This window comes from Spermophilus citellus (genome assembly GCF_964194105.1).
Source record: "Spermophilus citellus genome assembly, chromosome: 5".
NCBI classification, from domain to species: Eukaryota; Metazoa; Chordata; class Mammalia; order Rodentia; family Sciuridae; genus Spermophilus; species Spermophilus citellus.
In genome coordinates, this window is record NC_138186.1 from 47,381,460 (window position 1) to 47,406,680 (window position 25,221).

Consider the following 25,221-nt stretch of genomic DNA (forward strand, 5'->3'; position numbering starts at 1 on the left):
TAATAGGAAGCGTTTGCAACGGGGAAATTTAGAAAATTGTCCGGAATTGTTAAATCATTCTTTCTATTTTCTAATATGAACAGACTCTATAGTGATAGCAGAAACCCTGGTTAAGATTAGGAGCACTCGGGCTGGGGATGTGGCTCAAGCGGTAGCGCGCTCGCCTGGCATGCGTGCGGCCCGGGCTCGATCCTCAGCACCACATACAAACAAAGATGTTGTGTCCGCCGAGAACTAAAAAATAAATATTAAAAATTCATTCTCTCTCTCTCTCTCTCTCTCTCTCTCTCTCTCTCTCTCTCTCTCTCTCTCTCTCTCTCTCTCTCTTTAAAAAAAAAAAAAAAAAAAAAAAAAAGATTAGGAGCACTGCCGGCACTGTGGCACACACCTGTAATCCCAACAAGTTAGGACTCCGAGGCAGGATCGCAAGTTCAAGATTAACCTCAGGAATTTAGGGAGGCCTTAGTAATTTGGTGAGACCCAGTATCAAAATAAGTAAATTAATAAAAGGAGCTGGGGATGTAGTTCAGTGGTAAAGTGCTCCTGGGTTCAGTCCCTAGTGCCAGTAACTAACTAAACACAAGATTAGGAGCACTTGACAAGAGCTATAAAAAAGATAAGGTGTCTAGCAGTATACGTAATAAAAGAAATGCTAGATTTTTATGAGAAAAAAATATAAAAAAAGTTTTTGAAGTCTGGATTGTAGCTCAGTGGTGAAGCACTTGCCTAACATGTATGAGGCATTGGGTTAAAATCTCAGCACCACATATAAATAAATAAAATAAAGGTCCATTTACAACTAAAAAAAATATTTAAAAACAAAGTTATTGAACTAGGTAAACAAAGGCTTAAGTAAATGAAGAGCCATACGAGGATCATAGGAAAACAACATTGTTAAAGTATGTGTAATACTTGTTTTTTTTTAATGAATGAATTATCACTCTCAAGCATGGAGGAATTGCACAACAAACCATCATGTTCAGGGAAAGAAAGAAAACCACATAAGAATACATAGAATATGATAGCATTGTATGAAAGTCAAAACCACATAAAATTTAATAATAAAACAAGTGAAAGACAAAGACCAAATTTAAAATAGTATACAGTATAAGGTAACTTTGATTGAAATGGTAATGTTCTCTTTCTTGACATATATACAGATTTGTTTTATTTTCATTGTATCTTACACCTACATAATATATATACTCTAGTTTTTTATTGAAGTAAACACATATACAAAAAAAAGGGATGGATGTGAATAAATCCATATATTCAGCACCCAAGTCAAGAACAAATCATTATGGCACCCAGAAGAACCTCTGGATTCCTGCCAATTGCTACCTGCCCCCCCCCAAGATATTCCACTCTCTGAATTTCTCACCCACACATTAGTTTTCCATTTTTTTTACTGTATATAAATAAAAATCACACAATACATATTCTTTGTGTCTGACTTCTTTTACTCTGATGACACTTGTGAGATTCAACTTCATAGCAGAGCTGTGTTTGTTCTCTTTACTATCCAGTGTTCCATCCTGTAAATATACCACAGTTTGCCAGCAGCAGTGCCCCATACCTGTAATCCCAGCAACTTGGGAGGCTCAGGCAGGAGGATTGCAAGTTTGAGGCCAGCCTCAGCAACTTAGTAAGGCCCTAAGCAACTTAGTAAGACCCTGTCTCAAAATTTTAAAAAAAATTTTAATAAAAGGATGGGGATATGACTCAGTGGTAAAATCCCTCTGGGTTTAATCCCCAGTACCCCCAAAAAATAAATAAATAAATAAATAAATATATATATATATATATATATATATATATATATATATATATATATCACAGTTTTAGCTTTTATATAGTTGTACCTCATATATAGTCTGGTATGAAGAATTTCATCAAAAATAATCAGCAAAAATAATTTAAATGCAGAATAAATTTGACAAAATTATGCTTGTGCATGTATAAATATACCATAGTGAATTCCACATTTATGTATATCTCTAAAGCACCAATCGATTAAATAGGGGCTGGGATTGTAGTCAGCGGTAGAGCACTTGCCTAGCATGTGTGAGACACTGGGCTCGATCCTTAGCACCACATAAAAAAGTAAATAAATAAAGGTATTATGTCCATTTACAACTAAATTTTTTTAGCTAATTACATAAATGAATGAAAGAAAGATCAATAGAGTAAGGAGAATAGGGAGAGGGAAAAGGGAAGGGAAGGGGGACACTGGGAACAGTAATGGAATAAATTAAAATCCATGCATGTATGACTTCATTTCATCAAAATGAATCCAACTATTATGTATAACTATAATGCACCAACAAGAAAAAAAACATAATAATTTAAGGTCAGGTGCAGTGATGCATGCCTATAATCCCAGTTCCTTGAGAGGCTGAAGCAGGAGGATAGCAAATTCAAGGCCAGCCTGGGCAATTTAGGAAGACCCTGTCTCAAAATAAAAAAGGGCTGGATATAGCTCAATGGTAAAGTGATATTGGGTTCAATCTCCAGTACAGGGGAAAAAAAAAAAACAGAAGAAGAGGAGGAGAAGGAGGGAGAAGGAGGAGGAGAAGGGGGAAATTTTAAGGGGCTAGACTGTGGCTCAGCAGTAAAGCACTTGCCTAGCATGGCAAAGCTCTCAGTTTGATTCCCCAGCACCTCAAAAACACAAGCAGATAGTGGCAAAGCGCTTGCTTAGTATGCACAAAGCCCTGTTCAATCCCCAGTACAACTAAAATAAGGAAATTAATTAATTTAGGGGCTGGGATTGTGCTCAGTGGTAGAGTACTTGCCTAGCATGCATGAGGCCCTAGATCTGATCCCTAGCAGCAAAATTAATTAATTAATTAAAATAAATAACACATTAAAAACTTTTAGAACTGTATAAAGAGGTTCCTTCAGTCTTGCCTGGAGCAGAGGGATGAATTAATGAATAATCCAGATCCCTGCTATTCTTCTCTTTGATTAATAGCTTAGAATACTTCTCAAGAGTTCTAGAGGTGCTGGGGTTGTGGCTCAGTGGTAGAGCGCTTGCCTAGCATGTGTGAGGTACTGGGTTCAATTCTTAGCACCACAGAAAAAATAAATAAATAAAAATAATTAAAATGTTCATCCACAATTAAAGAGAGAGAGAGAGAAAGAGAGAGAGAGAGAGAGAGAGAGAGAGAGAGAGAGAGAGAGAGAGAGATCTGTGGTATACCAGGAAACCACAGCAAAACTCACTCCAATCATTTATGGAGCATTAACTGTATGTCCGGCTCTGTATTGGGTTCCATGAAGAACTCAGGACCTTGGCTCATGGCTAATATCTCTCAGGAGTGGAAGAAAGATCACAGAATATACCTCCAAACTGACTGGAGATAGAGACCTGGAACCCCATCTACGTAAAAGTGGCTTGAGTCAGTTTCTCCTCCACCCCCAAAACAGAAAGGTGGGGTCATTTTCCCCAGTAGACATGCAACTGGGTTTTATCTCCCCAGCATTCTCATCCCTTCCAGAGGCCCATGTCACTCCAGCTCAGGGAGTATGGGCCTTTATCTGGTTTCTGTTTCCTCCCTAGTAACCCCAGGTCTTAGAGCGAAAGAACTTGGCAGTCTCTCCCCATGGCAGTCTTATTTCTCCTTCTTCTGTTCCTCTGTGGGCTCCCCCAGGCTGCTACAGGTAAGGGGCAGGAGGTGGGAGATATTTCAGCTATTTGCAAGATTAGGGAGGGATTGCTGATCTTTCTCCTTAGAGGTCTGGAGAATGCATCCAACTCAAGAATACAGACTTACCCATTTGACCTCTCCCTGCCTCTACCACTGGTGAAGACCCAGAAGAAATGAGGGTCCAGGTTATGTACACTTTCCTTTAGAAAATAAAAGCAGATGAGTAAATGTCTAAAGAGATGGGCATTTGCCAACTATTCCAGGCTTTTCTCTCATCTCCAGACCCTTCCACCAGCTTGGGGAGGGGGGAAGGAAAGTCTGTACACTCTTCCTTCCACCTCTCTTTCTTTGTAGTTGTCACTTAAGAAATGTGTTCATCAGTTGAGTCACTGCTGGGAGACCCTATAGAGGGAGGAAGCCAGGGGTTGGAGGACAAGTGGGGCCTTGATGCAATGGAGGTCTCTGGCCTCATACAATTGTCTCCTCACAGACAACATCCAGGTCATCTATGTAGCCTTGGGGGAAGCGATGGAGCTGCCGTGTCCCTCACCACCCACCCTACGTGGAGATGAACTCCTATCATGGTTCCACAGCCCTGGAGCAGGCTCCTCCACCATCCTGGTGGCCCAGGTCCAAGTGACCAGGTCAATCCCAAACCTTAGGAAACCTGGAAAGGAATCCAGGCTCAAACTCCTTGGAAACTATTCCTTGTGGTTGGAGGGGTCCAAGGATGGAGATGCTGGGCGGTACTGGTGCACCGTGCTGGGTGAGCACCACAGGTATCAGAACTGGAGAGTGTATGATGTCTCTGTTCTCAAAGGTAAGATACCAGTAACCTGGTACCAGTCATATAGGAACCTAAGGTTGAATGGGGAGGGAGTAGAAAAGAACCCAGAGACTGCAAGCTGTAGGGACTGGGGAAGCCCAAAGAATTGAAAGGTCTTCTTTCCTCCACAGGATCCCAGTTCTCTGCAAAGGCTACAGATGGATCCTCCTGCTCTGTCCTATTGTGCTCTGTGGTCCCTGTCAGACGTCTGGACTCTGTGACTTGGCTGGAGGGGAAGGGTCCTGTGAGAGGACGTGTTCATTCCTTCTGGGGTGATGGGGCTGCCCTGCTCTTGGTGTGTCCTGGGGAAGGGTTTCCTGAGCCCAAGGGCCATAGACCAAGAATCATCCGCTGCCTCGTGTCTCAGAATAAAGGAGTCAGCTTTAGCCTGGCAGGTAAACCGAGGGAGGAGATGTGCCAGAGTTGGGATAAGAAAGTAGGTGGAATAGGAGACAACTAGGGACAGGTTGAGGTGACTTCTGTTGGAGCAGATCATTCATTGCTGGTAGGAGGAGGCAATTTTTATCATTGACTGAGTCCATAACAGAGAAAGGGATTGGTTAAGCCAACTTTCTGGTGGAATAGACTATCAGCAAAGATGTACATATTTCAGTGGAATATACCATTGTTTAGAAATAGTGTAATTTATGATTTTGTGGAATATCCTATAGCAGAGATGAAGAAAATAAGGATTATTGTTGGGGCAGTTGCTTTTGAAGAAAGGATATATGCACTAGTGTTTTAATGGCCCATTGATAGGGAAGACAAAAGGAAAAAATATATATTTGTTCTACAAAAAAAGTAGAAAAAAGGTCATTAAAGAGAGAATGAATACTATTGGATGTAGAATAACTAATTTAAGTCAGGATGTGGAGCAAATGGCTACTCTTTGGGGAATCAAAGGCCAGTCAATGGGCAGCAGCTGGGCCTTATTGCCCTCTGTATCCTTACCACCTTTTATGGTACCTAGCATGTGGTGAGACTAAGCAAGTCTTAGAGAATAAAGAATGAATGGAAGAACAAATAAATGGAGGACACTTTATTATTTCTTGAAAAGTTGAATTACTATGAGGGCAGTTTTGGCTGGTGGTCTGTTCTAGAGCTAGCTGTCCACATATGAACAGGGCAACACTGTCATTCTCTACTGAGGTTTTCTACTACCCATGGGGTCAGGGGGAGAGGTCTGGAAAAGAGCAAAGTGGGATGGTGGATATTGGGGACAGGGAAGCTCATGAAGTCTTCTGTAGGAAGATCCTACCAGATTGGGAGGAGTTTGTCTTTGGGGTACAGGGACAGGTCCCCTCACTGCCTCCCTCCTTATCCCTCTTGTCTTGCTCTGACTACAGCCTCCATGGATGCTTCTCCTAACCTCAGTGTACCTTCCATGGCCTGGGATGTGACTTGGATCCTGATGCTGTCACTCACAGTGGGCCAGGCATTCACCATCCTAGCTCTCAGCATCATGCTCTGGAGGCGGAGAGTCCGGGAGCTTCAGGGCAATGGTGAGTCCCCCCTCTTCCAGAAGGGAGAAGAGGGCATATGTGAGGCCAAGGTTCATATCTTGCTTCTGAACCTTGTCCTCTCTAGGGGATGGAGTAGAAAAGAACACAACTGAATTATCTAGAGACTTCTATACACATTCTGACTACTTCTCCCCAGATGCCTCCATTCCTCACTTTAAACCTGAAATCCAGATCTATGAGAACATCCACTTGGCCCGTCTCAGGTGAGGAACAAACAGGGGACAGAGGCCTAAATTGCAAAAGGTCTGGGGTGGGAGAGGAAACATTGGATTGGGGATGAGGCTCTGGTTCCTGAGGAAGTAGAGAATAGAACTATACTTAATCTGACAGTCTGCTTTACAAATCCCACAGCCCACCTGCCCACAAGACCAGGTGATCTTGGTGACATCTGCTGCTGGGAAATGTGACCTTCTCTCTCTCCCTGGTCATCTGGCACTTGAAAAATTCCCTGAAAACCTCAGCGGGGATGTAGGGCTGGGAGGTGGGCAGAGAATGTGACTTACTGTCTATCTGGCCTTCTGCAGCCCTCAGGCTACCTGGGAAATGGGGATGGGGGAGCTGAAGAAAAGGTGTAGCATTATTTCATGATGTCACCTACAAAAAGGTGTGGTTTTGTGTCTTGAATTGGCCAGAGGAGGGATGGCCCTGAGCATGCAATACTATAGAATTGAGGGGAGGCTGGGGTACCTGTTGAGGGTGAGAAGGGGTGAGGTGGGCAGGGAGGAGATAAGGGAATCTAGAGTCACAGGGGAATCTAAAGAAGAATGGGGGAAAACTGAGGAACAGAGAAGGAAAGAGACTAAAGTTAAAATAAAAAGAAACAGAGAAAAAAATAGAAGTGCAAAGTGGGAGAACTAAGGGACAGAAAATGGAAAGAAGACTCAACATGCCTCCAAATTAAGCCAGATCTCCCCACCCGCTAAGTCTCATTCTCACAAAGAAGCTAGGGAACAAACATATTTAATCAGCTCACAGACTTCCTCAAATGGAAGGGAAGGAACCAAGTCAGAATGGGGGTGCCTACGCTCCACCTCCAGCCAGACTCCCTCCTTATCCATGGCACACACACTTCCCTGTGGGGCTCCACTGTGGCATTCAGAGCTAAACAGTTATCACTTCAGACTCCTAGGAACACTATCTCCCTGTGCCCATGGCTCACACCCTCTCTCTCTAAGCAGAGAAGAGTGTCCACAAGGGTTAGCATGTGGGATTCCCTAGTGAGGCTGGTTATGCTTGGCCACCTATGAACTACAGACAAGTTTGGGCTGGTCAGTGGGGAAGGGCATTCACCCTCCCAAGTTGGCCAGTCCCCAGTCTCAGGCAGAGATGAGCTGGACTCCAGGCCACATCCTCATAAAGTAACCCTATAAGTTCCCCTTTTGGGTCTTGGCTCAAGTCTGGGCTTCCCTGGAGAAAAACTTCCTTTGATATCTTGCCTAAAACATTCATGCTACAGCAGCTTAAGCTAAGATACTGGCAGGAAGGAGAATGAGATGACAGATGGAAAATGAGGAGAATATTGTTTAGGTTCCAGCACTCCGACCCAACCTGTCAGGCAGCTATAGTTCATTCTTAGAGAGCACACCCATGCATTCACACACACACACCCTACACACACTGAACCATTGCTAGGTTCCCAGATAGCTCCTTTATTAAATGTACTCTATAGTTCCCCACCTACTATGTTACATCTTTCCCAGAAAGACCTTCCTCATCATCATACCTTGTGCCCTTTCAATTCCCTTGCCTGGGACCACAGCTCTATCAAAATGGCATCTTGCTAGGCACCTGGGGCTGAAAGAAGACATCAGCACCAGGCATTTGGAAAAGACAAAAGACACAGAGCAGATGTTTCTTATGAGGCTGGGCTTTGGGTGGGTACCTACAAGGGCAGTGCCCATGGGAAACAGGTCTTGGGAGGGGTCTGTGGAGGTGTTGGGTCTAGGAGTCTAAGGATTGTGTACAAAATCAGGTTCTTGGGCATGTCTCAAAAGCGTCCATGCGGGTATTTCCAGTACCATGTTGATGGTGAAGGAGTCTTGGGTTGGGGGCTGAGAGTCCACACAAGGCTAGTGGAGGAGTTGGCCTCCCCAGGCAAAATTGGCCACCAGGAGGAGCAGGGTGGTGAGGAAGAGACTGGGGAGCCACTGTGCTGTGACAGCCGAGTTGCACAGGTCCTGCTCACAGCAGTGGTGCCGCAGAACGTAGGCACGTGACCAGTAGGTGGCATGACCTGGCAGAGGGCACTGGGTCCTTGGGAGGCAGCCTTTCCGCTCGATGATCTCATTCTGGTCTGTGGGATGAAGGAGGAATGCTGAGGCGGGGGGCAGCAGGAAAGGCAGGAAGGAGACAGGTAGGGAGCCACCTGGACAAGGGCCAATGGACCATACTCCTACCTGAGGTGCCAACAGTGATGCCACAAGCTTCCTCATCCTGACACTCTGTGGGTACAGGGTAGCAAGGCTTGGCGAAGCTACAGGTGTAACAGTGAAGCCGTCCCTGGGCAGGGGAAGTGGTGAGACCTGTTGGGTCAACAGAGATCAGGGCAAGAAGGTAAAAAGCAGAACCCCAAAGGAGCTGGCAGAGGGACATACAGAGAGAGATGGCACACAAAGTGGGAGAGAGGAACCATAAAATGGAGGCAGACAGAAGTAGAAAAATAAGAAAGGGAAGAGAGAGAACAAATGAAAAGAAACAGGCAGAGAGGCAAAGGGAATTAAGAGGGAGGTGCAGACATGAACAGAAGCCAAAAGAATCAGAGACAAGCATAGAGAAACACACACACACACACACACACACACACACACACACACACACAGAGAGAGAGAGAGAGAGAGAGAGAGAGAGAGAGAGAGAGATTGGTGAAGAGGTGGAGGGGGAAAGTGAAAAAACTTAAGTAGATGGCATCAGAGGCAGAAAAGAAAATGGGAATTGACATTGACTGAGGGGTCCAGCACAAAAGCAAGAGGTAAGATAAGGAACAAGAGACACAGAGGCAAGTCAAAGACTTGCAAGGAAGAGACAATGCCTCTGAAAGGCAACTTCTGCTCTTTCACATTGTCAACTGGCCTGAGGCCATCCCAGTGGTTGGTCTCCCCAAAGTCGTTCCTGCTCTCTTGTTGGCTTCTCCCAGCTCCCTCTCCCTTCCAATCCTCAGAATCTGCCAGCCCCTGCCCCAGCCCCCTACCCCCTGCCCCCTGCCCCCTGAGGATTCCCCAGTCCACCCTTACCCAATGCCCCACAGAGGAACAAGGCACAGAGGAAGATCCTGGAGGTGCCCATGGCAGGACCTGGGCTCGGGAAATCTGGGAGAATGTGATCTGCACCCCGAGACGGAACATCTAAGCATGACAGGGAGGGACCAGAAAACAAACACACCTAGGGAGAGAACCTGGGGGTGGAATAGGACAGATTTCACCAGCATGACTCAGCAGGGTCCCCAGCCCTCTGCTCCGGAGCCCCTGTCTCTCACCCCCCTCCCCGCCCGTGCCTTGAGGGTCTTCTCTGTTCTCTCAATGTTTATAACTCAGCTCCGTCTGCTGCTCCTGAGTTATGTCTGTCGCCTTCCCTTCTGCTCCCCTCCCTTGCTCCCCATCTCAAGCTGTTCTCTGTTCTCTTATTCTTTGTTTTCTCTATCCCCTCAGTGCATGTGTGCTTCTCAAGGTCACACTCCTAAACAGTCATGGCCTAGATCATTAGAGTGTGTGTGATGTTTGAAGGTGGAATCAACAACACTCATTCACCCACCTACACAGCCCAGCTGTGGAGAGGACCCACCCACACAGTCCAGCTGTGGAGGGGACCCACCCACACTGCCCAGCTGTGGAGGGGCCAGCCCCACCCTGCTTCCTATACCTTTGATCCCCCCCAAGCCTCAACATTCCCACCCCATAATTATTCCTCCCAGCTTTACTACCTTGGAGGAAAAAAAATTAATCATGGGTGGGGCTGGGTGGATGTGCTTCCACTGGGGAAGAATGAGACTAGGAACAAAGGCATGGATAGAATGAAGGGACGGGGGGAGTGTGGCAGAGTCTGGATGACTCTGCCACTGAACTACACCCACAGTCCTGGAGACAGGACTATGGGTGTAGTTCAGTGGCAGAGTGCTTTTCCTAGCATGGGTGAGGCCCTGGGTTTGATCCTCAGGACCACAAAAAAGACTAAGGAGGAATAAGGAAGACTTGGAAGGTGAGGGCAGGGGAGACACTGAGCAGCAGTATTTAAAAACTTTGATCTCAGGAGCTCTCTCTCTGTCTCTCTGTCTGTCTCCCTCCCTCCCTTCCTCCCTCCCTCTTTTCTGGTACTGGGGATTAAACTCAGGGGTGCTTTACCTCCCCAGCCCTTTTACTTCTTATTTTTACTTTTTTTTTTTAACTTTTTTTTCAGTCAGGGTCTTGCTAAGTTGCTTACGCTTCCCTAAATTGCTTTAAACTTGCAATCCTCCTGCCTCAGCCTCCTGAGTTGCTGGAATTATAGTCATGCACCACTGCACCCAACTCTTTACACTCTTAAAAAAATATATATATCCAAATGTCCCAAAGAGTTTGTTTTCATGTTTTTTATATCAATATGTATTGTATTAGAAATTAAAATAAGACATTTTAAATAGGTATTGATTTGTTTCACAAATAAGAACAATAAACCTATTACATGTTAATGAAATAGTTTTATGAAAAATAAATACAAGTTCTCAATTTCACAGTAAGAAGAGTGGAAGTGCTTTACATTTTTGTGAATCTATTTCATGTCAAGCTTAAGATGGCAGGGTTTTCATATCCACTTCTTTGATATTCAGTCTGTAGGGATACGTTGTTTGGTTGAAAATCCAACCTCAAAGATAATCCAATGGAATTGGAAAAGGAAGACCCTTGAAGACCCTTTGACAGAGTCTTAGAGACCCCCAGGAGTTCTTGAGCAATAATTTTTTAACTACTGCTGAAGATGGAGGAGTTTGAGGCTTCAGAGAATGCTGAGAGCATCCACAGGCCCCTCCCTGTCTCCACTGGGGCCCTGGCGCCTGCTGGGGGAGACTCTTTCCTCCCTTTTTATAGCCCTATAAATCTAAAACAAGGGGGATATAAGGGCTGGCAGAGCAGGGCGAGGGAGGGGGGTGGGCGGGAGGGAGAGGCCCTACTGACACAGGTAGACATGATGAAGCCCCAATTTGTTGGAATCCTGATCTGCACACTGCTGGGGGATGCATTGGGTAAGGAGGAGGCCAATTCACCTCTCATATGGCCTGTCTTACCCTCTTGCCAGCAACTTCCCAGAGAGCCCCAGGTCCAGTGCCTCTTTTCTCCTGCCAGGAAACCGCATGCGGTGCTACAACTGTGGTGGAGGCCCCAGCAACTCCTGCAAAGGGACCGTGACCATCTGTGGTGAGGGTGAACGTTGTGGCTTCTTGGAGCGTAAACCCCAACCAGGCCTGGGACAGAGCAAACTGTCTGAGAACCGTGAGTCCTCAGTTTCTCCCTCTTCCCTCAGCCCTTCCCTGCCTTTAGGCCCCACTTTATTCCTCTGGCTTCCAGAACCTTCCAGGCTCCGTCTGGCTCTGGGCAGATGGTGCCACTGTTGGAGAAGAGCAGTTTGTACCCTTCTGGTTCCTGGCACTGAGCACTTGAGCATCCCACAGTTCTTGGGCTTTCACCTCCCTCCTCTTTATTCTCCAGAAAGAATCATAGGCCCATTTACTCAGAAATTAGTCCCTTAAGTCAGGGGCCGACTTTCAAGCACTGGCTAAGAGGTATATTGTGTATGTTTTAATATTTTAATTTGAAATAATTTTGGATTGACAGAATGTTTGCAAAAGTAGTACAGGAAGTTCTTGTATATCCTTCACTCAACTTTCCTTAATGCTAACATATCACATAACTGTAGCACAATTATCAAAATCAGAAAATCACATTGGTATAATATGACTAGCTAATTTAGGCTTTTTGATTTAGCCAGTTGTTCCACTCATGTCCTTTATCTGGTCCTGGACACAAATCAGGGTCCCACGTTGCATTTCATTCTCACGTCTTTTTACATTCTCCAGCCTGTGCAAATGCTCAGTCTTTCTTTGTCTTTCATGACTTTGATATTTTTGAAAAGCCCTGATAGATCACTTTGTTTTTATGTAATTTTATGATAAGTTGCTTTGTAGATTGCTCTCAATTTGGATTTGTCTATTTACTTGTTTTTTCCTCACTTTTTTTTTTTTTTTGTAGTACTGATGATTGAACTCAGGATGCTCTACTACGAGCTATCCTAAGCACTCTTTATTTTTTATTTTGAGAAGGGTCTTGCTAAATTCCCCAGGCTAGCCTTGAACTTGTGATCCTCCTGCCTCAGCCTCTCAAATTGCTGGGATGACAGGCAAGCGCTACCACAACTGGTTTAACTTCTATTTTCTTTCACATGCTAAGATTGAGGTCATGTGTTTCAGGCAGGAATACCATAGAAGTGATGTTGTTCCCTTATCAGCACACCACAGCAGCAGTTAACAATGTTAATGTGTTAACTTTGATCACTTGGTTTCAGGGAGGTGTTTTTTGAGGGGGCAGAGAATTCCCTTGGGCTCCTTGAAATCACATCTGCTCTGCCCCAGAAGGCAAATCCTGAAGCCAAGAGTCCAACACCCGGGTTTCATTCTTTCTCTCAGCTTCAGTGACCCTGAGTCATCACCATCCTGCATGTGTGGCCACCCATCATTGCAATCAAGTGGAAACAGAATTGGTGGGAGACGTGACTTACACAACTCACAGGAACTGCTGCTTTGGAGACCTATGCAACAGCGCTGTGGCAAGCACCGTGGCCCCAGCATGCATCTTGGTTGCAGCAGCCACCACCCTGGTCTGGCTTTTGCCAGGACTATGGAGCGGGTAGTGGGAATGAGTAGGCAAGGGAGCAAGGAAACAAGGGAGCTCTGAACATCTAAGGTGAGAAAGTAAACACTTCTCTGTGAGCCATTAAAATCTAGAGCTGACTGGAAAATTCCATCTACCTTTTGTTGATGGGAAACTTGAAGCAGCAATATGGGGACATCTGTCTTCTAGTTTGAGGGTTTCTGGCCCATCAATGGACCTAGTTACAGTGGTTGCTCCTTTCTCTGGTCCTGGACCCCAACCAGGATCCACATTGCACCCCTTAACCAACAAAATCCCCAAGGATGATGCAGAATCTCTCTTAGTGACTACTGGATCTTGCTGCTAGGGAAGATCTACCTCAGTAATGCAGATTACTAAGGAGAGTAAGCTCTGGTCTGAGTGGAAGTGACCAGGATTCCATGAACTTGGCTGTCTGGGTTTGTTCCCCTTTCCTCCATTTGTAACTTAGTTCCCAAAAGAACTATTTGTTTTGTTTTTTTTGCAGTACTGGGATTTAACCCAGGGCTTCACACATTAGGTAAGCATGGATAGGACTATTTTGAATTGAAAAGGAAATATAAGTCCAGCGATAGGAGAGTTGCTTGGATACCCTGGTTAGTAACTAGGCCAGGTAAGGCCTCAGATCCTAATCTGAGGCCCCATCCCCATATCCCTCCTACCTCTCTGGGGAGACCTAAAGCCAGGCTGTATCTCCTCGGCAGAATATCACTAGGGTGTGGCTAAATTTAGGATAAGGGTTGTTTCTCCAAACACTGGGACCTATGTGCCACCTCCAGACACTGAAATACAGGATGGAGACCTGAAAAACCTGTTCCTTCATTTACATGAGCCCAGCCTCCCAGGGAAACTCCCTGAAAGACTCTTGGGTAAGGGGAAGGTGGGGGTGGGGGTGAGGGTGCTGAGAGTGTTATTCCAGGGAGGGGGTTTGACACTTACAGTCTTCTGAAAATGAATGCACAATTTATTAGACACAGACATTTATTACTCAAAATGGAAAAGATGAGTAGAGGGTTTGGTGAATCAATCCCATAGAGTGAGGTCATCAGGTCCTTCCTGGGGCTTTCAGTGGAGACAGGACAGAAGCCCCATTTCCCGCCCAGATCCCAATCCCTCCTCTCAAGGAGGGCACCTCAGAGTGTAGAAGACAAAGTAGAAGTCCTTCATGAGCCAGTGGAGGATCTGGAGTGGTCTAAAGGGAAAAGGGAAAGGACTCAGGAAAAACAGAGCAGAGGGTACAGTTTGGGAAAAATAGATAGGGAGACCACTCTGGGCACTGTCTCATTAAAGAAATGAGAAGGGACTGGAGAAATGCTCTTCAGAGGAAGGGGAGCCAGAGAGAGATCATTCTGGGAAACCAGGAGATGGGGAGTCATAAGGAGAGAGGCTCTGGCTGAGGCAGGTGGGGAGGAAGGACAGCCACAGAGTGAGCCTCAGTGCAGCAGCCAGAGGCCAAGGCCAGCCAAGGAAGTGAGGAAAACCAGGGTCAGGGTGGGTGTGGGCCGGGGGGCTGGGCTATTGCAGTTGTCTTTGCTGCAGCAGGTGGTGTTATAGTTTAGGCCCAGCTTGTGGTTGGTTTGGTTGAAGGCCTCCCGACAGGGCTCTTCTGGTGTGCCACAGCGCAGGTTGGAGAAAACCCACATCTTCCCTAGAGGCAGGAGTGGAGTGGGCAGGGAGATCAGCTAGGATTGGCTCCTGGCACACCTATGCCCACTCCCCACCATGTACACCCACCCAGGCTTCCTTCCTTCGCAAATTTGCCCAGCCCTGCCCTTTATCTCTTCTCAGCCTATTTTACTCCTCTACCTCCTTATTGTGATTGGCCATGAGGTCTTTGGGCCTGTTTTATCTCTCTTGAGAGTATTTAGTCAATTTGACACTAACACCAACATCATAGGACTGTCATGAACATTCATTGAAACAGAGCACATAAAGACATAGGTCAAGCTGGGCACGGTGGCACATTCCTATAATCCCAAGTCACTGGGAGTTTGAGACCAGCCTCGGCAACTTAGCAAAACCTATCTAAAAAAAAAAAAAAAGAAAGAAAAGAAAAAATAAAAAGAAAGTCAGGGAGGTGGGAAGCACTGGATGTAGCTCAGTGGTAAAGTACCCATTACCACACACGCACACACAAAAAAGCCCAGTGCCTGGTATATAATCATTGTGGCCAAATGTCATCATTGCTATAATTCTCTGTTCCATCTTAGTCTTAGCCCTGGTTGGGTCTCAGTCCCAGACAGAGTGTCCCACTTGTCCCTCTTCCACTATAGAGGCAGATATTACCGAGGTACACATTTGTTGTTAGGCACTGGTGTCCTGGCTCCAGACGGCAGGACTGCCGGTCCACGCAGCCCAGCACAGGGACTTTGTAGCAGGAGTGACAGCGGATATCAGCTGGGGAGAAACAAGTCAGGCTGAGGCATGGGGTGTCTAAGCTACCTGGGGTTAAGCTGAACTGGGAATGGGGGTGTAGAAGAGCCTATGAAATAGGTGCACTGATCTGTTTGGTCCATGGGACAGAGCAGGTGAGTGATGCGGTGAAAGTGGCAAGTGGGTGACAGGTGAGGGTGGAGTTGTTCTTTGTGAAAGGCTCACACCCTAAATATCTTCCTCCACCACACCCCATTTGGGATGAGTCAAGAGGAGCACAACTACCAACAAAAACATGCATCTGGGGACAGCTGGGATGAGAGGAAACTGTGGGGAAGGAATGGGGAAAGGAGAGAGAGGATAGAGACTTGAAATAGGAAGAAATATGAAGAATAAAAATGATGGGATTATGATGCCTTCAGAAATGGCTTGGAACTGGAGGCTTCAAGAAAGCCACCTGTGGCCAACTTTAGCAATTTACTCTTCACCTTGTGGGGCAGCCAAGAGTGTGGGTGGAGGAACCAGTCCTGAATGGAGTCCTCTTTACTACAGCTCTCTGGCAGAAGGAATAATACCTGAGAGACATTTCATCAGAATCCTTCTTAGCAGATTACCAGAAGGGAGAGGGTGGATACAGAAGATGGCACCCCCAGTGTTCCTGCTTCAGCTAATTCAAGGCATGGGCATGCAAGATTTGGCAAAGGAGAGGTCAGTCCAAGAGTGGAGAGCCTGGAAATAAAACCCACCTCACTCTAGGGGTGAGTGGCCCTGGCATCCCCTCCCTGGGAGCTTTGGGGAAACTCCCTGGTTCCCCAGAAGGCTTTAAGAAGTTACTGAAACCATCCAGAAAGCCTGTGTCCCTGGTAGGGGTGAGAATATGTAGCTCAGGGAGGAACAAGGATACACTAGGAAGAGCCACAGCTGAGTACCTAAGTCCAGGGTGGAGTAGATGGAGAGGGTGAGGTCTGAAAGAAGCTTGGATCTGGAGGCTTAAGTCTGAAGACACATCCCGCTGTCTGCAGGAGGTGAGAGAAGGCAGTAAGATGGATCCAGGAGAATTGTGGATTGAAATGGGGCAAGCCAGGGAACTAGATATCAGAGTTTCCAAGAAGTGGGCACCTTGGAGTGAGAAAGAGACCTGGAGCCCTCGCAGGTGAGAAAAGTGGGACTTTCTTGGGGATGAGGAGGAATATGATGATGGAGACCTGGGTCCTTGAGAAATTGTGCAAGGAGCCTGTAACAGAGAGATCTGGTCCTGGAAACATAGGAGAGCTGAGCCAGTTGGGGCTGAGGGTTTTTGGGATCATGACTAATGGGTGGTACAGGCAGGGCAGGGAGGTTGAGGTCCTGACAGGTGAACCAGGTTCTTGGGGGCCACAGGTACTTACCTGAGACCCAGCAGAGCAGAGCAGACAGGGTGAGCAGAAGAAGGCCTTTCATGGTGAGGGTCCCAAGAATGGTAGTAGTCACAGCCGATGTCAAGAGTAGATTTTCAGGGATCCTGCTCTGGGAGTTGAATGGCCTTTTTGGAATTTATAATCCCAAGGCCCCTCCCTTCTCTGCCTCTGCTGGCACCTCCCTTCCTATTTACACTGTGCTGACCAGAGAAAAAGACTAAGAATGGGGAGAGGCTGAGCAGACCTGGCTGGGGAATGGGGATGGGTGAGAGGGAAGGGGAAGGGGAAGTGCCACTGGTGGCCAACTCCATTTTGGTTCCTGGTTTCAGGATGCCCGACTGAAAGCCCTGTCTAGTCCTCTGAAGGAGAGTCACCAAAAGGCCTCTGTGATTTACAATGACCATAGTGGCAGCTTCTGCTAGTTCTTAGGAAACGATAGAATGTGGCCCAAGCTGGATTGCCGAATTTGGGGCCCTGGGGGGCACTGGCCAGGAAGGGATTGAATTAATCTTTACTCAACCCTCATTTGGTCTTTCCCACCCCAGCCCAACCACAGGATGAAGGGTTTGTGACATCATGGAGGGTTTCTGTGATGTCCTGGGGATAGGGGAACTGAGGCTGCCCACCTTCTAAAGAGTTGCTGCTTCAGGCCCCCTAAAGGTTTGAGGGACCTCACCCCTACACATGGGCTTGATGTGATCTTGATGGCTCCAGTCCAGTGAAGGCTGCTGGAGTAACAGGTGTGGGGCATTTGCATCTGCTCCTAAAGGCCTCCCCAGTCAAAACTTGTGGACTTGGGTGGGGTACTGCAGGCGGGGAAGGACAGCGTGGGCACAGAAAGGTGAGGAAGAAGCTAAAATAAGAACAGAAGTAGTAAAAATAATGGTGAGCACTTAGTGTTCCTATGTCCATCATTGCTTTAGTTGTTTTACAGGTATTACTTTAGTTCTCACAATGCTGTATGAAATAGGTGTGTTCATCTTCATTTACAGATGAGCAAAGAGGCAGCAGTTAAGCTACTTGCCCACATCCAACAGTTCATAGATGGAAAAGTCAACATATGAACTCAGGACAGTGGAGCTCCAGAATTTGTCCCAGCTATCACTCTGCTGGAGGAGTTAAGTAGGCAGGAGTGCTGTGTAAACAGCCTATTACAAATTTTAAGTGGGCACTGTTTTAGGGCTGTGAGTTTGCCTGTGAGGATTCCTAAAGAGATGGAAGAATTGGTGGCCCTGCCTCTGCTCTTATCAGAGCCCCCAGTCCCGAGATACCTCAGTCCCTGTCCCCAGACTTCCCTCCGGTCTTCCCGCTGATTCACTTGCTGCCTCTCCCCACCTCACCCCAGCCATGGCCCTGGTTCTGCAGCTACTGCCTCTGCTACTTTCGAGGGCCCACGGGGACCCGGGGGGTAAGCAATTCCGGGGAAAGTTGTGATGGTGAGGAAAGACTGAGGCAGGGGAAGGGAACACCTGAGGAGTCGCGAGTGTGTGAGAAGATCCAAAATGGTGGAAGGGCAGAGTGAAAAAAAGAGATGGGGTGGGGACAGTGTCATCGACCTGCCCCATGGACTTGTCCTAACCACCGTCCCCCGCCTCCCCTAGCATCTCTGGATGGACGCCCTGGAGACCGGGTGAATCTTTCCTGCGTGGGGGTCTCACACCCCATCCGCTGGGCTTGGGCGCCTAGTTTCCCAGCTTGCAAAGGTCTGTCCAAGGGACGTCGCCCGATCCTGTGGGCATCGTCCAGTGGGATCCCCACTGTGCCTCCACTCCTGCCCTTCGCTGGCCGCCTACGCTCTCTGGACCCTGGTATCCGGCGGCTGGAGCTGCTCTTGAGTGCGGGGGACTCGGGCACATTTTTCTGCAGGGGACGCCACGAGGACGAGAGTCGTACGGTGCTTCACGTGCTGGGCGATAGGGCCGATTGCAGAGCCCAGGGGCCTACGAACGGTAGGTGGAGATCAACACGTACGGTGGAGTTAACTCGGACACACTCCGGGGAGAGGGATGGAAGCTTTGCTGAGCGACAGAGCTAGCTCTCTGTGGTCGTACCCCTGACGTCTGCATCTCTCCCCGCCACGCTGTTTCCCTAGGGTCGTTGTATCCCCAAGTCCTGGTCCCGTTGCTGGGCGCTGGTCTGGTGCTAGGACTGGGAGCGTTGGGCGTGGTCTGGTGGTTGCGCAGGTGAGCACCAGGGGCGGGGGCCTGCTTTAATAGGGCTTGACCAGAGGCGGCAGGGGCGAAACGTGAATTTTCGCAAAGAAAAGAGCTAGATCTGGAGATCCAGGCATGGTTTGGAGAACGCAAGAGGTCAACACTTGGGAGCGAGGCCAGAGGCTGGTGTACCAGGCGGGGAATGACTAGAGGAGTGAAGCTAGATGCGCCACAGGATCCGAGTGTGGGCAGCACTTTTTGTGTGGGAGGGGCCTAAGTTGTTTTGCTGGTCAGAGAGAGCAAGTTGCAAGGTTGTCGTTGGCGCCGCCTGCGGCCAAGGAGAACCAGCGCAACAAGACTGGTGACTATTAAAGACTCTTATACTCCTTTACAGGCGCTCGCCCCCGCCTCCGCTTCCACCACTCCCCACATTTGGTAAGACTAACTCCTCCCCATTTTTCCTCTCCTACTGGTACAGTCCCCTCCCCTCAATTCCTGAGTTGGGCCCCTGTTGGGAGCAGACAAGTTGGTCACCTTCTCTCCATCCTTCAGCTCTGTCCCCCCCATATAGCTCCTTTGATGAAAGCCGAGCCCCAGAGACCCATGGAGGAGGAGGAGCCCAAGATTCCAGGGGACCTGGACCAGGAGCCGGTAAGGACTTGGGAATGGGGACGGAATCCCCCAGGAAAGTGGACCAAGAGGTAGGTCTGAATCTCAAGGGAGTCAGACTGCTGAGACCATCCTGCCTTCCTCCCTTGCCTCCTTCAGAGCCTGCTCTACGCTGATCTGGACCATAGAGCCCTCAGGAGACCCCGCCGGCTGTCCACAGTAGTCCCTGCTGATGCGTCCACTATCTATGCAGTTGTAGTTTGAAGGGAAGCCCTCACTCCAAACCTCTGTAGTTGGGAGCTTCCACCCCTCCATAATTCCCACCCTCTTGATCTCTCACCTAGAGGAAGGCATCATGGGATGGAAATGAGCATGTCTAGGAGTCTGAGGCCTGGGTTCTGGGCTATATCTGCTGCTGATCTTGCTCCTTCAGTTACTCTCATCTTTCCTATAGCTTCCATGTCTCCTTCGCCCCTGATGTCCTCTCTAAACCTGAATCAAACCCTGTCTCGATATCTTAGTTAACTTCCCAATAATTGTCCTATCTCTTCCCTTCAGAATCAAGCCTTTGAACCAGGAGCATACATCTGCTTTTTTTCACTTTCTTTTTTCTTCTGTCTCCACTACTTATCTGCTGAAATTGCTTATCTACTCTCCACAAGTTTGCCAGTGATGTTCTGATGTCCTAGGCTACGTTTTTCAGCACTCATTTGGCATGGCCTTTGATCACCCCCTTCTTTAAGTTATTTTACTTTGCTGCTCTTATCTTCCTCTAGATTCTTTTTCTTTGCTTTCTATCCCCATGGTATTCTCTACCATTCTAGGTTTGTCCCTTTCTTCCCCGTACCCCTCTTCTGGAAATCTCCTATCTGCAGGTAATTCTCAGCCTGCACCTCTAGAAAGACACTTAGAACTCTCTGCATCCCAGATCTAGGACATCCTGCCTGGCTGACCCCAGGCATTTTGCACAGTGTATCAAGCACAATTTATTGTTTACATTCTCTCTTGATCAACCCAGTTGACCAAGCCAGAAACCTGGAGTCATATGACCTCATTTCTCATTTCCACACAATGAGCCATGAAGTCTTGTCTATCTTAAGGTCACTGTCAAATCTTTTTTCCATGTCTAGTGCTATCACCAGAATGTAATCTCCTCATTTCCTTCCTGGGTTATCCATAACTCATACTTCTGCTTTGCCCTCCTCTGAAGCCAGAGATCCTCTTCAAGTACTAACTTGCTCCTGACATCCCTTATTTTTAAACTGTGGTATTTTTCTCCTTAAGCTTCAGCTCTGGGTCATGGACCTATGCTTTTTTTAAAAATATTTTTTATAGTTGTAGATGGACAGCATGCCTTTATTTTATTTGTTTATTTTTTAATGTGATGCTAAAGATTGAACCCAGAGCCTCACAGTGCTAGGCAATCACTCTGCCACTGAGCTACAGCCTCAGCCCTGGACCTTGGCTTTTGATACAAGGTGATATAGCACTCTCTGGCTTATCTGTCATTCCATGTGCACGCAACATGCCAGCCTTAGAAAAAAATCTCCCCAGCCAACCAAAATACCTCTGTCCAGAGTAATTCCTTCTTCCCGGATTACCCTTTTTTTCTCCTCTCCACTACCTGCCAGGCTAATTCTTATTTATCCTCAGGACTCAGTTTGTGTTGCCTTTTCTGAGAAGTTGTTCCTGAACCTCCTTGCCCGTTGCAGCACACACTTTGATACCTTACAGAGTCCCTTATTTTTCTCATAGAAAGAAACAGCCTCCTGTGAATTACTATCTATATTTCAATTTGTAAGAAATGTTCATGTACTGTAAGTTCCCTGACATCTGGAGACTGACCCTTTTGATATCACTGCTAAGCCTCAGTAAATGAGTGAATGAAAATGATTGTCTCTGAAAATGTCATTTTTTCTTCTCTATCAAGTAAAGGTGGACTGTTAATCTACCAGTGTCTGAATCATCTGACATTTAGAGATAGTCAGAGAGTGATCCACCCACACACTCCCTTTTCTGCCCTGGACAGACTGTGCACAATACAAATTCTGTTTTACCCATCTTCTGCCCAAGCACCTAGGACAGGGTTGGGCAATGAGTAACTGCTTAACAAGGGTTTTTTGAATGAAAGAGTTCTCTTTTCCAGCACTGACCCCAGCTCAGGTTTCATCCCCGCCCCATCCCTTTGCCCAGGAAGACATCAGCCACAGCACAATCTAAAAGGCCAATTCTATTTTATTAGTTCTGAGAGAGGACTCACCCAGTGGCTCCTATACTTTTCCCTACACTATGTCCCATCCCACCCCATCTTGGGGCCCTTTCCTGCTACTACCTACTTATCATCTATCTAATCCTCCTTCCCCTTCTATTATTATTATTTATTATTATTGGTTTTTTTGGGGGGTGGGGCAGTACTGAGGATTGAACCCAGGGATGCTCTACCTCTGAGCTAAATCCCCAGCCATTTTTATTTTATTTTGAGACAGGGCTTTGCTAAATTGCTGAGGCTGGCTTCAAACTTGTGATCCTCCTGCCTCAGCCTTCCGAGTCTCTGAGATTACAGGTGTGTTCCACCATGCCCAGCTCTCCTTCCCCTTCTAATTCCTATTTTGCTGGCCACCCAGAATCCCAAGCCAGACCCTCAACTGTGGGGGCGTGTGCTGAGCACCAGGCAAAGGGAGCTGAGCCCAGCACCAGCCTTTTCCAGTTCTGAGCAGGATACAGGTACAAGGGTGACATCAGAGAGCTTCTGCAGTGCCTGCAGGGACAATACAGAGAAGGGAGTAAAACCTTGAGTCTAGAGTCACCCTTGTCCAGCCACCTTATAGTGGCCCCACCCAGGTTTCTAGGTAAGGTACCCCTCCTTCCTCCCACTGGGAAAAATTCTTCTTTTATTGGTTGTTGTTGGTAGTGGGCAGTGGTGGTAGAGCTCATACCCCTCTCACCTCCTGGCTGTTAGGCAAGTCCCCACCTCCACGATGCAGGAGGAAAGGGAGTGCACCAGGCAACCCAGGACGCAGAAAGAGACAGTCAGCAGCTGCGTCATCTGGGAGAGTCAGAGAGGCATATGGGTGATCTGTCAGCACTGCCATTGCCTGAGAGAAAGGAAAGAGGAAGTATTTAAGTATCAGAGCTTTTCCACAATTGAATTTGCCTATCCTACCACAAACTAAGGGCCCTATTAAGGACTTGGGACAGTTCTATTTGTGGAATAATAGTGACAGCAAGTACATAGTCCTTACTATATGTCACACAGTGTTCTAATATGTCAGACAGTGTTCTGCTAATTTCCATCTTGTACTCTTTACTCAGATGCAGTCCTTTTCACCTGTAACCCTCTTTTGCCCTTCTCCAGCTCCCACCTGTCTGTCCCATCCATCCTACGAATCCGTTTAAATATCACCTTTGAGGAGTTTCCTAAAACTCTGGAAGAGCAAGTTAATCATCCCTGTTCCCAGTCTCCCTGCTCCCTGCCAGCTATTGTTATGTATCCCACCTGTTTACTTGGGTGACCTTTCATACTTAGATGGACAGCTTGGTGAAGGCTAGGGTTGGAGCTCCCGCCTCCCGAGTTTGGAGCCACGCCCATGGTCGTTGGCCACACCCCACCTCGCCCCTCCTCACCCTGACAGCTTTTTGGGCAGCGTCGCTGCTGCCTGCTACCACAGTGCGGGGTCCCCCCATGCCACAGAGGCCACGCAGGTGAGAAGGGCCAGAGACCGGCACAGTAGAGACGGCGAAGTCCTGTGGAGAGCAAAGGCGAGGGTATTCAGGGTCGTGGGAGGGGTGAGAGGGGATACCCTCAAACATAGGCTGCTCCCAGGCTTCTTCCTCCTCCTCACGGAGTCCTCAGGCTATCGGGGCTCCTGCCTGCGCCCCACTCCTTCCCAAGGCTGGTACCGCTCCTCACCCGGAATGTGTCCGCCACGATCTCAGCTCCTCGGTGATTGGTCCACTTGGAGAGGCCTACAAAAAACTCCCGGCCTGAACCCCGGGGAAGGCCACAAAGGTTTGATGACCTGAGTGAGTTGAAAACAAGGCGCGAGACATCCTAGGTCTCCCAAACTGCTTCCCTGTGCCAAGACCCCAGCCTCACCCGTGAAGAGAACGTCAGTGCCATCCAGAGTTGCGTTCTCATCCCCCATCTCCACAATTCGGAGACCCAAGTCCTGAAGGGCTTTGCGGACTCCATCAACCTTAGGGCAAGAGAAGAGTGCCGGCTCAGACACCCCAACTCCCAATTCTTTTCCCAAACTCGGACATCCAACTCCTCTCGCCCTTCCCCTTACACACCCACCCTGGCGCTCACCTCAGGTCTACGAGCCGGGCTCCAGGGCCGCGTGATTAGGGCCGTATCGCCTTGAATCACGGCTGTATCACCAATCAGCGGTCCTAGCGGCAGCGATTCCTCCGGAGGCAGTTCTAACAGCTGTAGCCCCAGTCGCTGCCTCAGTTTACCCCCCAGCACCCCATGCTCCCTTTGAGCTTTGGCTAGGTCCAGAGCTGGAAGGCCAGCCCCTGCACTCTCCCCCGACGCCAGGCTCTCGGGGACACCCCGGATCAGGGCATGGGAGCAGCGACCCAGCCCCTCCCCCGGCGTCCCCATCCCATCCACACAGACGCCCTTTCCGGCCAAGCTGATTTCTGTTTTCTTTTTACTTCGCCTGTCTGGAAGAAGAAACAGGGGGAAGCACAGAAAGAAGCATGAAGAGAAGGTCGTGGGGGTGAATAAGAGAGCCTGATTAACGGTGATTAAGAGGGTCTTCCTCCTGCCATGTCGGTGCCCCTCCCACTCCTCCCCACCCACTCCAGACCTTTCTCTTCGGTGGACCCTGCTCCACACTGCAACCCCATGAGTCTGCTTCTTTAAGAGGAGCCCATGGAACAAGTCTTAAATCCCTAATCTCCAAAACACCTGTTGCCCCTGTTCGGGGGCTTCAAAAGGTCCCTGCTGGGCGCCCCTCTTGGCAGCCGCTAGGATGCGCTCACTCCCCAAAAATGCGGCGGCCCCGCCCCCTTAACCCTCAGCTGCTCGCAGCAGGAGGGACCCGAAGTCTGGCCAGGGACCCACACACAGGGGTAATGGGGCAGGAGGAGAAAGCTGGGGAGTGAATCAGGACCCGGGACATGAAGTCCTTAAGCCCCAAGGGGAAAAAAAGGAAGAGACAGAAGAATTAAGAGTCCAAGGAGTTAAGCATCCTATCTCCACCCAGGCCAGTCACGCTGTCCCTGGCGCGACCCAGTATAAACCAGACCTAGTCCCGGAGGACTGGGAGAGGTCTACAACGAAATCCAGGAGGCGGGGAAACGGGGGCGTGGTTCCGGGGCGCGGGCGCCACTCCTGGCCCCAAGACCCGGTACCCCTGTCCATCTTCCACCGAAGTCCACCCCGCCCAGCTCCGACCCAAAAGCCAGCCTCCCGCACACTCCTTTCGGTACTGGCACAGGCCCGGTATCCCCAAATACCAGCTACGGTCCAGGGGTCACCCACCTCCCCAGACTCACCTTCAGTGGTCACTCCTGCTGCGCTGTGATCTCGGCTGGGGCCCCACCCCCAGAGGGTAGGGTAGGGATATAAAGGAGTCCTAGTCTTCAAGACAAGAGACTGGGAGCTCTAGCTTTTGAGGGGTCCCTGGGTTGGCGAGTTCACGTCCTACGACGGGGCGGGGGCGCTTGGGTCTGGCGGCTCCCGGGCATTGTCTAAGCGGGACGGGGCGGAACCTTACAAGGCCACGCCTATTCCGCTCTGCGATGCCGCGCCCATTCCACCAGGACTGAACCCCCCTTCCCTGAACTCGGCACCGCCCCCCCCCCCCAGCGC

At 48.5% G+C, this 25,221-nt stretch overlaps 5 protein-coding genes across 17 annotated transcripts; 2 read left to right on the plus strand and 3 right to left on the minus strand.

Moving 5' to 3' along the window:
* Window positions 1-3,605: 3,605 nt before the first annotated feature.
* On the plus strand, window positions 3,606-12,869 carry LOC308648945 (lymphocyte antigen 6 complex locus protein G6f-like; the record flags this gene model as incomplete). Of its 3 annotated transcripts, none has more annotated exons than XM_081294161.1 (6): window positions 3,606-3,663; window positions 4,141-4,470; window positions 4,608-4,871; window positions 5,823-5,978; window positions 11,309-11,455; window positions 12,646-12,869. In XM_081294161.1, the coding sequence occupies 6 exons, from the start codon at window positions 3,606-3,608 to the stop codon at window positions 12,867-12,869; spliced, it is 1,179 nt and encodes a 392-aa protein (XP_081150287.1). The 3 variants fall into 3 exon arrangements, with proteins under 3 accessions (XP_081150287.1, XP_081150288.1, XP_081150289.1); XM_081294162.1 differs by lacking the exons at window positions 11,309-11,455; window positions 12,646-12,869 and adding exons at window positions 6,136-6,202; window positions 6,351-6,562; XM_081294163.1 differs by lacking the exons at window positions 3,606-3,663; window positions 4,141-4,470; window positions 4,608-4,871; window positions 5,823-5,978 and adding an exon at window positions 11,151-11,208.
* LOC308648975 (lymphocyte antigen 6G6e-like) lies at window positions 7,641-9,336 on the minus strand. Its single transcript, XM_081294221.1, has 3 exons — window positions 9,230-9,336; window positions 8,396-8,521; window positions 7,641-8,292 (listed from the first exon to the last, which is right to left on the minus strand). Exons 1-3 carry the CDS (start codon window positions 9,279-9,281, stop codon window positions 8,069-8,071), a joined length of 402 nt encoding a protein of 133 aa, XP_081150347.1. The 5' UTR covers window positions 9,282-9,336; the 3' UTR covers window positions 7,641-8,068.
* Window positions 12,870-13,931: 1,062 nt separating the features above from the next.
* LY6G6C (lymphocyte antigen 6 family member G6C) lies at window positions 13,932-17,428 on the minus strand (the record flags this gene model as incomplete). 3 transcript variants are annotated; one of them, XM_081294206.1, is made up of 4 exons in its annotated part: window positions 13,932-14,516; window positions 15,155-15,265; window positions 16,630-16,742; window positions 17,265-17,395. In XM_081294206.1, the coding sequence occupies 4 exons, from the start codon at window positions 17,393-17,395 to the stop codon at window positions 14,302-14,304; spliced, it is 570 nt and encodes a 189-aa protein (XP_081150332.1). In that variant the 3' UTR covers window positions 13,932-14,301. The 3 variants fall into 3 exon arrangements, with proteins under 3 accessions (XP_081150332.1, XP_081150333.1, XP_081150334.1); XM_081294207.1 differs by having other exon boundaries at window positions 13,934-14,516; window positions 16,630-16,747; window positions 17,315-17,428; XM_081294208.1 differs by having other exon boundaries at window positions 13,937-14,516; window positions 16,630-16,747; window positions 17,265-17,336.
* Window positions 17,429-17,970: 542 nt separating this feature from the next.
* Window positions 17,971-21,768, plus strand: MPIG6B (megakaryocyte and platelet inhibitory receptor G6b). 8 transcript variants are annotated; one of them, XM_081294187.1, is made up of 6 exons: window positions 17,971-18,046; window positions 18,240-18,587; window positions 18,731-18,821; window positions 19,186-19,226; window positions 19,363-19,442; window positions 19,560-21,768. In XM_081294187.1, the coding sequence occupies exons 1-6, from the start codon at window positions 17,986-17,988 to the stop codon at window positions 19,662-19,664; spliced, it is 726 nt and encodes a 241-aa protein (XP_081150313.1). In that variant the 5' UTR covers window positions 17,971-17,985; the 3' UTR covers window positions 19,665-21,768. The 8 variants fall into 8 exon arrangements, with proteins under 8 accessions (XP_081150313.1, XP_081150314.1, XP_081150315.1 ...); XM_081294188.1 differs by having other exon boundaries at window positions 19,344-21,768; XM_081294189.1 differs by lacking the exon at window positions 18,731-18,821 and having other exon boundaries at window positions 19,344-19,442.
* Window positions 21,618-25,114, minus strand: DDAH2 (DDAH family member 2, ADMA-independent). Of its 2 annotated transcripts, none has more exons than XM_081294181.1 (7): window positions 24,906-25,114; window positions 23,710-24,068; window positions 23,497-23,596; window positions 23,311-23,384; window positions 23,025-23,144; window positions 22,346-22,495; window positions 21,618-22,158 (listed from the first exon to the last, which is right to left on the minus strand). In XM_081294181.1, the coding sequence occupies exons 2-7, from the start codon at window positions 24,004-24,006 to the stop codon at window positions 22,042-22,044; spliced, it is 858 nt and encodes a 285-aa protein (XP_081150307.1). In that variant the 5' UTR covers window positions 24,007-24,068; window positions 24,906-25,114; the 3' UTR covers window positions 21,618-22,041. The 2 variants fall into 2 exon arrangements, with proteins under 2 accessions (XP_081150307.1, XP_081150306.1); XM_081294180.1 differs by lacking the exon at window positions 24,906-25,114 and adding an exon at window positions 24,215-24,832.
* Window positions 25,115-25,221: the final 107 nt, after the last annotated feature.